The sequence below is a fragment of the Aplidium turbinatum genome, chromosome 4 (genome assembly GCF_918807975.1).
Source record: "Aplidium turbinatum chromosome 4, kaAplTurb1.1, whole genome shotgun sequence".
Classification (NCBI taxonomy): domain Eukaryota; kingdom Metazoa; phylum Chordata; class Ascidiacea; order Aplousobranchia; family Polyclinidae; genus Aplidium; species Aplidium turbinatum.
This window is the reverse complement of record NC_137475.1, coordinates 33,396,834-33,410,793: the sequence shown is the minus strand read 5'-3', so window position 1 is coordinate 33,410,793 and position 13,960 is coordinate 33,396,834. Positions and strand designations below refer to the sequence as shown.

The 13,960-nt window shown below is 40.6% G+C and overlaps 1 protein-coding gene across 1 annotated transcript; it reads left to right on the top strand.

Moving 5' to 3' along the window:
- The first annotated feature begins 163 nt into the window (after positions 1 to 163).
- Positions 164 to 3,514, top strand: LOC145769084 (uncharacterized). The gene is made up of 2 exons (XM_082580680.1): positions 164 to 1,382; positions 1,644 to 3,514. The coding sequence occupies exons 1-2, from the start codon at positions 164 to 166 to the stop codon at positions 3,512 to 3,514; spliced, it is 3,090 nt and encodes a 1,029-aa protein (XP_082436806.1).
- The last annotated feature ends 10,446 nt before the right edge of the window (positions 3,515 to 13,960 follow it).

Genomic DNA, 13,960 nt, shown 5'->3' with positions numbered 1-13,960 from the left:
ACTGGCGCACCAGGAGAACCATGTGGACTGCACACTCTTCTGGGTTGGACCATTTATGGGAAAGATGGTGGCGATAGGCAACTCAACTCACCAGTAATGGTAAACTTTCTTAGCGTAAAGGAGTCTTGCGATAGAATGTTAAATGTATTGTTGCAGGATTTTAATGACATCGATGAGCCACAGGCCCCCCTGTCCTTCAATTGAGGATAAACGTGCGCTGCAGATCATGCAGGACACGGTGAAGAAGGTGGATGGACACTATTCTGTAGGGCTGTTGTGGAAGGATGAAGACCCGGACTTGTGCAATAATCGCTCTATGGCACTCAAGCGCCTAGAGGGAATGAAGCGCCGATTTATTACTGACCCGGTGTTATTCAATAAGTATCGTGATAAAATGCAGGAATATGTTAAATGTGGCTATGCTGTGCCACTTGAAACTGGTGTGGTAGACACACCAGGGAAGACGTGCTATGTGCCCCATCACTGCACGACCAATGCGGCCAAGTTTAGAGTCGTTTTCGACTGCAGCGCGAAGTTTAAAGGCGTGTCATTAAATGACAAGCTGCTTCATGGCCCAGATCTCACCAATAACCTTGTAGGAACATTGTTTCGCTTCAGGCAACATCCGATCGCTGTTGTGGGCGATATTAAGGCCATGTTTTCCCAAGTACGTGTAGACGAAGGAGACAGGGATGCCTTTCGATTCTTATGGTATCCGGACGATGATCTCAAGCGGGAACCTGTCGACTACCGTATGCAAACTCATGTGTTTGGAGCAAAGTCGTCGCCATGCTGTGCTGCCTTCGCACTTCGGATGACTGCCAAAGACAATGAAGCAGGTGCTGATCAAAACACTGTTAACACAGTTTTAAAAAATGTTTATGTTGACGATATTTGTCATTCATGTGAATCGCCGGATCAGGCTATCGAACTAATACAACAACTGCGTGAACTATTACAAAGTGGCGGCTTCCATTTAACTAAATTCCTGTCTAACAGTGCAGAGGTATTGAGTTCTGTGTTGCAGGAAGACTTGGCGTCGAAGGTCGATTTGCCTCAGTGCCAGCTTCCAACGCAGAAAACCCTTGGTGTTGTGTGGAATGCTGCGAGCGATTGCATGGAGGTGAGGGTGAGTATCCAACAAAAGCCTAACACCCGGAGAGGCGTTCTCTCCATGATTTCGCAAACATACGACCCACTAGGTCTAATACAACCCTTCATTTTACCTGCTAGGCAACTCCTGCAGCAGGCATGTGACGCTCAACTTGATTGGGATGAACCCCTTAATGGCCTTGGGCCAGTAAACATTAATTGGGAAGCTTGGTTAAAGGCCCTTCCAGAGCTTGAATGTGTTTCCATCGCTAGAAGCCTGACTCTTTTTGGTAAATGTGCTATCCGCTTTGAATTGCATGGTTTTTGTGATGCCAGTACCAGTGGCTATGGGGTCGTGTTTTATGTTAAAGTGTTTTATGATGATTCTGTAGTAATTTGTAATTTTCTATTTGGCAAGGCTCGAGTGGCTCCATTAAAGCCTGTTAGCGTACCTCGCCTGGAGCTCACTGCTGCTGTGCTCGCTGCCAAAGTCTGCAATTTTATCCTGACGGAGTGTGATTTTAAATTCAATTGTGTTGTCTTATGGACAGACTCAACTGTTGTGCTGCGTTACATTAATAATACTTCGACTCGTTTCCACACCTTTGTGGCTAATAGGCTGAGCACTATTCACATGCTTACCAGTGTCAATCAATGGCATTATGTACCGACTACTTTAAACCCCGCTGACCTCGCGTCTCGGGGAGTTTGGCCTGATAAAGTTAATACCGCTAAGCTTTGGTTTAATGGTCCTAAGTTTTTGCATGATGTCACGAGCAATTGGCCAAACCAGCCCGACTTTGTTGGCGGAATTTCGTCAGACGATCCAGAGGTTAAAAGCATTGAACATTGCTCAGCTCAGCAACACGCGATTACGGACTCAGACTCTCTCTGTCGGTTGTTTACCCGCTACTCGCATTTCCACGATCTGCAAAGAACGGTTGCATGGTTGCTTCGCTTCAAATTGTACCTGAAAAGGAAATGCCGAGATGACTCCTTGACTGTTAAGACAGATTCGCTCAGTGTCGAGGAGATGGACGAAGCTGAACTTGCCATTGTCACAGCCGCCCAGCATCAAGCATACCCGACGGTGTTCGCAGTTCTCCATAACCACCCAGGATTTGACGCCCCGGTGGAACTCGTGTCCGACTTGCAGTTGAAGAAGCATGTGGCTTTGAAGGAGCTACAGTCCCTAAACCCCTATGTTGTTAACGGAACGTTACGAGTTGGTGGGCGATTGCAACAATCTTCTCTGTCAAGCGGAAGAAGGCATCCGATCATTCTCCCACATCAGCACCCAATCACCGATCTAGTGATCATGAGGTATCACGAACGAGAAGGACACATGGGATGCTCACAAGTCCTTACCGCCATTGCTTCCCGTTATTGGATTGTCAAAGGGCGATCAGCTGTCAAAAGGGTCTTGCATTCCTGTATGAACTGTCGTTTTTGGAAAGCTACCGCCGGAAAACAGCAGATGGGCAACTTACCTGCTCCACGCGTAAACAAATCCATTCCTTTTCAAGCTGCTGGCACTGACCTTCTTGGTCCATTGATGGTAAAGAGCGGCCGCAGCAGTGTTAAGCGATATGTTTGTATTTTTAATTGTTTGGCGACCCGTGCTGTGCACTTTGAGGTCGTGCAATCCCTGGAGGCAAGTGCATTCCTTCAAGCCTACCGAAGATTCTGCAGCCGTAGAAACGTTTGTCCTACTGATCTGTACAGTGACAACGGAGGAAACTTTGTTGCTGCAGACCGCGAACTTCGGCAAGGACTCAAGAACCTCCATCAAAAGAAAGTCACCGATGCCTTACTTCGGCATGAAACGAACTGGCACTTCAACCCTCCGCGTGCTTCACATCAAGGCGGCTTCTACGAAACATTTTTTCGTTTATTAAGAAAATTGATGCGGTCGCTGGTAGGAAACGCTACGTTGGATGAGTTCGACCTTCTAACGCTGGTAGCAGAGATTGAAAGAATTTTAAACGATCGTCCCATCACTTCGCTCCCATCGTCACCAGATGACCTGCAAGCCCTGACTCCAAGTATGATACTCACCGGATCAGCTTGTGACACCCTACCGCCAGATGTTTTTATGAAGGCTGACGGTTATCGACGCTCTTGGAGAAAGACCCAATACCTCACAAACAAGTTTTGGGAACAATGGCTGTTGCAATATCTCCCTCTGTTGCAGCCCCGACAAAAGTGGTTTGGCACATCTCCAAGCTTGAAACCAGGCGATTTGGTACTGGTAGCGGACGAGGCAACTAAACGTGGGCACTGGCCCAAGGCTATTGTAAAGGAAGTTATGCCGGACACTAATAAACTTGTCAGACGCGTGCGAGTAAAGGTTGCTGACGGTACAGAGTTTGTTCGCGACATCAGAAAGATCTGCCTGCTAGAGGGCAGTATGGACTTTTAAAATGACAATTTTGTTTTCTAGGCTGGCTGGTTGGCACGATTGCACAACTGACATTGCTCATGCTGCTTAGGTTTCATATTTGAATTGTATTGCGTGTTTGTGTTTATTTTACTATTATTATTCTTGTGCTCCTCACTACCGCAGCTAGCGCGGCGTCGTCGATGCATTTGCATCCAGCAGTTCTGCCATAACTGTGTTATTGACTCCCATTAATAGTGTTGTTTCTATTTGCATCCTGCAGTTATTTACACTGTAGCAGTCTAGCTCTGTTTTTGGTCTGACTATTTCACACACCTGTCTCACTACTAATGCTTTTGCTATGTGCGATATTATTTTTCGTGTTTTGTCAATTCATTGCTTAACTATCACGACTCGACTTAACAGTCGCGTGTTTTTTCTGGTAGCCTACTTTTGCTCTGACGTTAATGTCACTTGCGCTGGTCATAGCATTGCGCAGTATTAGGTTGTATGTGTGCTTTTGTTTATGCCATATCCCCACTTCTGCCACTGGTACCATGTATGCTATCATTTGTTTTTCGTGTATCCGTTTATGCTGACTTCCAGTTGTCGGTAGACTTATGTTTTTGTGCTTATTCTTAGCAATCGCTAAGCATGTTGGTCAAAAGGGTTTATTAACTCTTCTTGGGCGTGTCTTCGAGCTACTGTTATGTATGTTCTATTAGGTTTGTGTGTAATGCAAGCCAGCTTTTATGTTGCAATTGTGATCCTTGCTAACCGCGAATATTTTTGATTCTGGTCGACATTTGCATAATTCATGTTAATTGTCGTTTATGTGGCCACCTTGTGGCAATTAATTGGTTTGTGTTTTGCTTCGTTGTAATCGTTTTACAGTGGTAAAACCCTCATTTGTTAAACTCTGGTTTTGGGGGTGGGTATGTTAGAAACGATTCCCCGCCCATTTAATATTATTGTTGTATCTCTGCTCCATTCTATTTTCATGCTTGAGTGACCCGGCCATGCATTAACAATTTTTGCTAGTTGATCTTTCTTTTTACGTTTTGGCATGGACTGGAGTGGTCATTGTTTTATAAATCTGGAGAACTGGAGATTTGGAGTGACTAGGGAATATGTAAGAATTCGGTAAGCAACTGTTTGTTTTGTTTTATTATTGTCGTTTTCAATACACCATTTCTTCTAATAAGTAAGGCCTGCACTTTATCCAGTCTAGGCAGAAAACGTTTTAGACAGTAATTAAGGCTCACTTTGACGGTGAAACCGTTGTTAGAAGCTCGATAGTTCAACATAATTTTTTGTTTTTACAATATGGCTGACATGCAGGGAAGTTGGCCCATTTCGTGGGTGGGTACGTTGGCCACCATGGCCAACTTGCCTTCATGAGGTATTATATAGAATGATAATGGACTAATTAATACGATGACTTATTTTTTCAAGATTGAAGTATCAAGTATCCAAAGAAGGGTTATTTAGCTAATGTTAACAAAGGTCCAGTTTGACAGGTTGAATATTTTTAGCGGTCCGGTGAATAAGTTATTTCACATGCAACCACGAAATTAAAACTATCTGGGAGTGACTAGTGGGGAGTCTGGGAGTCGAAGCCCCACAGCAACTTGGATAATCACAGTAAAAATTGCTTCCTCCCAGTAAAAATCTGTTTAAAGTCCTGAAACGTGGCAATGAGGTTATTCTTCCAAAAGCTGAAGGTCCACCATCAACACTCAGAAGGTCCGGATTCGGACCGCGGTCCGCTAGTTGAGTAGCCCCGATCCAAAGTAAGTAAATTGCGGCTTTACATCAGCATTAAGCGATCAATAACAATAATTCACTTCCTAACATCGTTTTTTTGCCACAAATTGAGACAACTTATTCCTAACCCATATTGTAGTAATAGAATAGCCTAATAGTAAGTAATTGGATCGAAGAAAACCAATTGCGGAAATGTGTCTCAGCAGGTGTATGAAGAGGGGCTAAAGATGTTGAGAAATGGTGTAAGTCAAACAAGAATATGCAACCACTTCTCAAACGACGGTCTAAAACGTACCTCGCTTTGGAGAAACATTAAAAAAATGTTCCCATATTAGTAGGCTACCCATGCAAAATGGGGTTTGAACTGCAAACAAGGTCCTACCTGTCAGTATCGTTAGGAATATAAAGGCATGTTGTTTCAACTACATGATATTTGATACAGCCTTCATTATTTTCGAAAGTTTATTTAGTGTAGGCTACTCATGTAAAAAAAGTTTACTGAGGTAAAATACTGCATTATAATAGTAGATTCATGGCTACCTAAATATACGGCCTGATTTGTCACATTTTGAAGAAATTTCCAGATTTTGCTAACTTTGGGCGAATGTTTAAATAAATTTTTCTAAAAATTATATTTTTACGCTTCCTTTACTGTTTTTTCCAGACGACACAATAGGTTTTAACATCATCAGATGTTGAAAAACAAAGAAAATTTGATTTCGAAGATTTTAGTCAGACTGTTAATTTTTCAATAACAGTATGATTGAGCTTATTTCAACTTACTTTTTCTCATTTGATACTGCTTCCCCAAGGCAACAAAAAGCTTTTATATCATCAGGAGACAGAAAAAAGTAAAAAAATCTCAGAAAATGTCAATCAAACCCCAGCAGTAGCTGTAATCAAAATATGCAAAATGTGACAAATCAGGCCGCATCTCCAGGTGACCATGGTAGATTATATTACAAACCACACCGGTACATGAATGCATGCAACGTATGTATGCCTGTATAAAACCAAGCAATAATTAGAAAGTAAAATTGAGGAGAAAGAGAGCTTTTCCACTGTTTATGTTTAGTATACCGAGAGATGGACATGTTGGTCACGTGGCCAATTTACCTTCCATGGTGGTCCAAATTACCTGCACAGGCGGGCAAGACGGTCCATTTTATTTTTTTCGGAAAACTTGAAAAATTACATATCTCAGAATGTTGGTTTGATGCAAGAATATGTCCACTTCTAGAGTGATAAATTATCTACTCTTCAATAGCATTCGCTTTAACATATGTTTTGTTATTAGCTCACAAATTCAATTTTACATTTTGCTGGGCCAACTTGCCCGAGTCTCCCCTAATCAGAGATGATACTGTGAGTTTTTTCATGCATTTTTTCCATAAAAAATCTCCAAAAATGAGTCACTTTTTTCACTTTAAATTGGAAAGTGGCGGGAATGTGACTGAAAGAAATGCAGCGCCTCTTCGCTATCGCTACATTGAAAAAAAAGTAGCGCTGCCACTCCAACAAAGATATAATGGCGCTATCACTACTTCGACCAACAAAGTAGCTTCCCTACAAAAGTAGATCGCTGCAGTCCACCTCTGGCTATAGCCGACTATAAAGAAATTTTATTTAAAAAATGTAAAAACGTGCGTTTAATTCAAACTGCGCAACTGGCCTAACAATAAAATTGGTCAAAAAATTTATAATGTGGACGAACGAAGCTATCTGTTGTATTTTTATGTGAAGAACATTTAAACCAAGGGTCTCAATCACGCGGCCCGCGAAAACTTTCGGTGCGGCACGCAATGCATTTTTTGACATTTTTAATTAATTACAAATACAGTAGCCTACATGTTTTCTATAGATTTATACAGGTTAAAAGCATTCTAAAATTGCTTAAAACATCTGAAACTTCACATGACTCTAAGCACTACCGTCGCGCCATTTTATTACGTGTGAGAAACTGGTATTGTTACATCACAATCACATTGCCTAATCACTTTTTGCTTCATTATCGCAATAGTAGCCTTGATATTTGCTAAAGTCAGTTTTCCAAGAGTTTAGTTTTTTCTGCGCTTTTGAAAGCTGATTGCTAGATTTTCACTCACCAGGCGCATCGTTTTGTTTACCTTCTTTTTTTGTTTTTCAACTTCGTTTTTTTTTGCGTTTGTACAGTTTTTTTTTCCATCTCTTTGTTCTTACTACTTTTTCAAGCGATCTAATATTCTTGAATGTGTTTTTACTACCTTTTTTTATTGCGTTTTAACTGTGTGGTTTTGTTCATTGACTTAATGTGTATTGCGGCCCTCGGGTTAATTTACAGCAGTGACGATCGGTGAGGGAAAGCAAGGAAAGCAGTGCTTACCTGAGCGAAAAGTATGCAAAATATAATGACTGAATTCTAGGTTTAACTTCTTATTATTTTTATCACGTCTATTTTAACTTGAAAATTACTGTGTTCGTGACTACAATTACTCGTAACCAGGGGCTCCGGACACTTCCTGAGAGTGGGGGGGGTAATTTAAGCAGAGCGGGAACGATGTTTTGACATCGACAGGGGGCTTATTGGATTATCGCATCACATATACTTCTGGGAGGTCGCTTCCCAGACTCTCCTTCGCATTACTGAAAGCTTCAGTTTCTTATACAGCGTCTTAGGCGGCATATTTCGCGCCGAAGGCGCAAAATTTTTGCCTTTCAGCACGATTTAAGGTCGAAAAATTATTTCAACGAATCTAAAATCGCGAGCGAAAGCTCTTTATTATTTGCCACATTTTTTGAGGTTTTTAGACAAATTTGACTGGAAGAGGGGACGTAGGCCTACGCAAAATTCCTCTCTGTATTCTTCCTTGGCTCAAGTCTTCCAAACTTTGCGCTTCAGACGCTAAATGGTTAGATTTAAAAGATCAAAAGCGTTAAGGTCCAAGCTTTCTATAACTTAATTTACAATTGCATGAATACAACACGATAACCTGTGCCATAACATCCACAGTGAAAGAAAAAGTTTCGGCATCTAGGGTCTAGGCCAGAGGCGTGCAACATACGGCCCGCGGGCCAGAGCACGGCCCGCGATACCCATTTACGTGGCCCGCACATTCTTCATCAAGTAGCCCATTATTTTTAAATACTTTTCACTGTTAGATCGGAGGATGTTGTTATTTGTAACGTCATCATTAGCATTATTACATCATTAGCATTATTGTTGCGTCATTAGTAAGCGTTGTAGAAAACCGCCTTGTTCTTCTGGCAATGATTCAGTAACATAAATCTTGCTTTATGGGTGCAGTGTGGTGAATATATTAATATTTATTCTACAAAAAGCTTAGCATAGTAAAAATGTCTACAAGTAAGAAAAGGAAGGTTGATTATGAAAGGCGGAAGTTCAACAATGAGTGGTGTATAAATTACTTTGTTGAAACACAATCAAGATGTTGTTTACCTGATTTGTCAAAACACTATAGCAGTAATGAAAGAGTACAATATCAAGCGACACTACTGTGCAAAACACTCTGCTAATTATGATAGCATTGTGGGTCAATTACGGGTTGACAAAATGCAGCAGTTGAAAAAGTCTTTGAGCAAACAGCAAGAGGTATTTCATGGTTACAAGAAAGACATTGAGCTTGTTACAAAACTGAGCTTCAAGATATCTGAAACTCAATGTGTAACTTGATTGTGTGTACTTTTCCATTAAATAAATTGTTCATATAAATTCATGTGTTATTCGATAGACTGGCCCTCAGCATCATTATAATTGTACGTTATGGCCCATTGCGATAAACAGTTGCACGCCCCTGGTCTAGGCCAACGGTGTTTAACCTGCGGCCGTATGGCCGCATGCGGCGTCGATGAATAATTATGCGGCCGTTAACACGTAGCCTAATTTTATAAGCATGTGTTGGCGACCGTGTCCTATTGTTGAAATGAAAAAATTATTTCATTAAAAAAATGAAATGTATTTTAAATATTATAGGCTGCAAGGATATCTAAAACCACTGGATACCTTCAAATTTTAGAGCTTGAAAAACATTTTCATCGTAAGTTTTTGTAGGCTAGACTGTATTGTTAAAATCCTTTAGAGACAAAACTTTTTCCTCGACCCAATTTCATTGTAACATTAGCCTACATTGTATTATGTCCTTAAAAAGAAAAAGAACACTAGCAGAGGAGAAAAGGGTATTCAGTTCCAAATGGGAGTTGGATTATTTCATGATCGAGACGGCAGCGCATACTATGATGTGTCTAATATGCAGTCAAGTAGTTAAAACTGTTAAAGGAGATAATGCAAAGCAGCATTTTCGTCGTCATATGTCACACAATTACGCAAAATTAGGCAAGTCGAGGAAAATCTGTGTCGAAAATGTGGAAAAGTGCACTTGATTATCCAATGTTGCGAGAATTGGCAAGAGAAACTCTTGTTCTTTTCGGAAGCCCTTAGGCTACGTGTGCGAGTCTGCCTTTTCACAAATGAAGTAGCCTACCTGAAAAACGAGTAGCCTACCGAACGCGATTGTTGGACGGAAACCTGGAGTCTCAACTAAGACTGTATCTCGAGAGGTTCTCAACTTAGCAATTTTATCTGCTCGTATGCAAAATCAAGGGAGTCACTTGTTGCAATGTCGCAGACGGAATAAATTCATTTCAAAAAGTGTTATGGCGCTATTAGGTATAAGTATGATAAGTTTAGTAGATATTAACGAATAAATTCTTCTCTTTAATAACGCAAATTAAAAAAAAATCATTTAAAACTCACTAGCGGCCGTGCTTTGTAGAATTAATCTGAATGCGGCCGGCAATAGCAAAAAGGTTGTGCACCCCTGGTCTAGGCCTACATTCAATTCACAAAAAAAATAAATAAAAGCTAAAATGCATTAACTTTTACAACAACCAAAAGTATAAAGACATTGAAACAGTGCAACTGCAGTGGGTTTCGTTCGTGAGTGGTAAAAGCGAAATTAAACAGTTTGTAGCAGTGAGAAACTATGACGTTACACACAGCGCATTGCGATGCGTATATTTTTGACATGGTTCATAGTTTGGCCATAGATGACTTGGCGTTGTCTTGCGAGTCGGAGTTTCCAAGCAAAAACCTCAAAAGTTGTACAAAAAAAAAAAAAACATAAGAATAAAACACAAAAGTAAAAAATATATTAAAAATGAAATTTTTATCTCTACATTAGTGGGGGGTAATTTTGCATTAGTTACCAGACCCCCACTCCGATTGGTGGGGGGGGGTAATCACCCCCCGGCCCCCCTCTAACGGAGCCCATGCTTGTAACGCTTGTGAGTAGTTTAAGTCCTCACCAAACCGCATGTCTTGCCTATAAATGCCAATTAACGCAAACGTTCCTGTCAGAAACAACCACTGATTCTCCAGGGAAATCAACTTGCAAAGTTGCTTTCCCCAGGTTCAAAAATGTCAAAAACGCCTTCGTTTTATCCAATCCTCACTCGTTTTGCAAAACGTCACCAGCTGCTTAGCCAATCAGATGTGTTATGGTTAGAGTTGCTTTCCCAGTGACGTCAATGCGTACAATAGCTAGACTAACTGGTTATGCGCACAGAATGGTCTCTCGTCACGGTACACAGCACAGCATCATAAAAGTGAAAAGATGTCATAGAAATATTTCAGACCGCAGAGAACTGTATTTCTTGTATAGAATCTCATGTCAGTTTTCGTAACAGTTACCCCTGATGGTAGCCGACTGTGTTGCAGTTGGTAATAGAATCAACAGAAAGAATCAGCAAGCCTACATAAGCTTATTATTCGTAAGTGCAGACAATGGCACACCGTTTCGGCCTTCCGGCCTCCTCAGTGCAATAGGTAGCCTACACTGGATGAAGCTGCTTTTAATTATTGCAGTAGAGTTAGCCTAGCCCTAGATAGTAGCTAATAATGTGTTAACCAGTTGGAATTCTGAAATGCAACAGAAGCAATTAGCCTAATTAATATTATGCAAATAAAGTGCTTATACCATTGAACTAACAGTCGTGGCGTAATTGTTAGTGCGTGGGGTTCGCAGTTGAGAGCTTGAGGGTTCGACTCCAGCCACCGCCTGTTGTTCCTTGGGCAAGAAACTTTACTGTCAAAGGCGAGTACTGGGTAGCTCCAAATTTAGTCACATTGTAGCTTATTCGAGTTGGTGGAAAACAGCATAGATTGTATTTTTGCGGATGCCATATTTAGTTCGTTAAGCTTCTATACGCAGGAGGCAAACTTATCCAGCTTTTTGTACAAATTGCTTGCGGTTGTAATGTTTAGGCCTAAGTGTTAGTTTTTGTAGTGTAGGCCTAACTGAATATCTGAGAATGAACATTCATGACGAATTAAATATTTAGACAACTATTATTCCATGTCTAACACTGGAGTTTGGTCCTGCAACGTTAAAATTAAGATTGTTCATGACTTCTAAACATTAAATAGATGTATGATCACGACATAGGCGAAGCACAATTTGACAGATTTTTATTTTTGATTTGTTTTGGAAATGCTCTCAGAGCGCACCAAATTGGAAGTGTTTTTCAAAAATTTCTGGAGGAGGCCCCCCAGACTCCCCGCTGGAAGTGTTGCCTTCGGCAACACGCTTTCGGGCTTCGCCCGACGGTTACGCCCTTCGTGCCTACTACCTTGCTGCAGCATATTTCCAAGTTGCTTTCCCAACGGTTTAAGCCACCGAACGTCACTGATTTACAGTGATCATTTGGCCCTCAGAGCAATTTGAGTTTAAGACTCTTGATTTAAACAAATAGGCGTAGGCTTACTTGCCATTTCATCCCTTTATGATAGAATATTTGCCGAGTCAGTTAAGGCTGCTTTTATTATGACTATCTGTTCTTACTGCCTGCTAAATTTAGCCAATAGTTAAAAAATAGTACAAAAAGCTCAGTCATTCATTAATCGTGGTATGATTTTTTAGGCTGATTGTCATTAGTCAAGTCACGACTTTTTCTGTAGATGAGCGTATCGCACCCACAGTGTGCTAAATTTTAAAGGAATTTGTCATTGGTGTTAGGCTATTTTATGTAACCAAACACCATCCGGTTGCTTTAGACCGGTAACTTGTTGCCTAGTTTATTTTACAAGAGCTTCCTGTAGCTTTTAAATTGTATGATGTATATAGCCTGAATAGACCACGAGACGTATTTAAAAAAGATGAGAGGGCATTGAAGAAATTTATGAGATACGCTTAGGCTACAGTAACTTAAAATCTACTGCAACCACAGTTGATGACGTAAGGTTCAGGCACGGGCATAAACGGAAATATTGGCTTGTAGTTACAAGACAACAAGAGGTCACATTTAGATATGTTTGTGTGTTCACACGTCAATCACAGACATAACGGAAATCATCGCAACAAAAACTTGACTTTGTAAAAAAACGTATTAACCGCCATGTGATGTGCCTTTCTTCCCTGCTTTGCCGTTTCATTCTTATGCATTTCGTTTTTCAATTCATTGTGTAGATCAGTTATTTATTTTCAATGTAGATATAAAATCAGTTATATGTCGTTACTTGAAAAGGGCTAACATGTGTATGGCCGAAAACGTTCGCAGTTTATAGTTTATGTTCACTTTAATGTATTACATTAAATGCCGTGTGGTTGCTTGGTTTTATATGTCTATGGTTGAAGAAAGTCGCCTCTTTACCAAAATTGTATTATGCCATATGGCATGAGAACTATGAAATTGCAAACTTAAGCAAAATCGGCTTTTCCGGTTACCTCGTTCTTGTTTTGCTTGCTATGCATCACAATTTCATTTAAGCTACTGTGCAAACTTCTCCTTTTTTAGATGAAGGAGAGGCAATAACCAATCAAGTTTCATTTTAATAAGTAAAAGTAAAACAGACAACGGTGTGATGTTACATCAAGAACAACTTTAACACAGAAGAGGTTTACAGGAGGACAACTATTGGTTGGTTATTAAGAAACCGATGTCACATCAATACAGCCTACATTCAGGGTTGGAAGTAACGACTAGTTAACAAGTTACTATAGTCTAAAGTTACAAGTAGTAAGTTAGAAGTTACGACTAGTAATTTGTCATAGAATTAACTATTCTTGTATTCCAACTTTGTCCACCTTCCCTTAATTAACATAAGGACTGCTTAAGATTTCCTAAAACATTAATTAATAAAATCTTTCGTCATCATCAAAAAATATTTACGCATACAATGAAGGTTCCACCGATGTTGCTACCAAAACTTAATGCTCTCTGTTCTATAGTGAGTAGCCTAGTCTACTAGCCTCGTGCTGACGCCAGATAGATCGATCCTTTTACATAATATAATCCACTCCTATATGAAGTAAATATTTACTGTAACTTATTAAAGACACTTCAATCGCAATTTCGAAACTTTACTGTTCCGTGAAAATAATGAAAAGTACAAACAAAGTCGGCAGCAGTGGCCGGGTGGTTAGCGCATTGGGCTCGCAGTCGAGAGACTGCATGTTCGACTCCAGTCACCTGCACTTGCTGTTGTTTCTCTGGGCAAGAAACTTTACGATAATTGCCTCTACCTAGTGATCGATTTCGAGTAATGGGTAGTACCAAATTTAAGTCATAAGTAGAGTAGACAACCGGAAACAGACATTGCAGTCGGCTGCAGCGTGGGTCAGGTGTACGTCGGAAGGCGTACACCGATGCATAGCGCTCAAGTCCGCTTTCCCGCAATGCAGGATAAAGATAATAAAACAAAACAAAGGTTTGTTTTTCTTTAACAAA

Bases quoted from the DNA above. Each gene is read 5' to 3' on its own strand.
- LOC145769084 (XM_082580680.1), top strand. From the start codon at position 164: ATGACATCGATGAGCCACAGGCCCCCCTGTCCTTCAATTGAGGATAAA. The intron at 1,383-1,643 runs GTAAATGTGCTA...TCTTATGGACAG, and splicing joins TAGAAGCCTGACTCTTTTTG to ACTCAACTGTTGTGCTGCGT.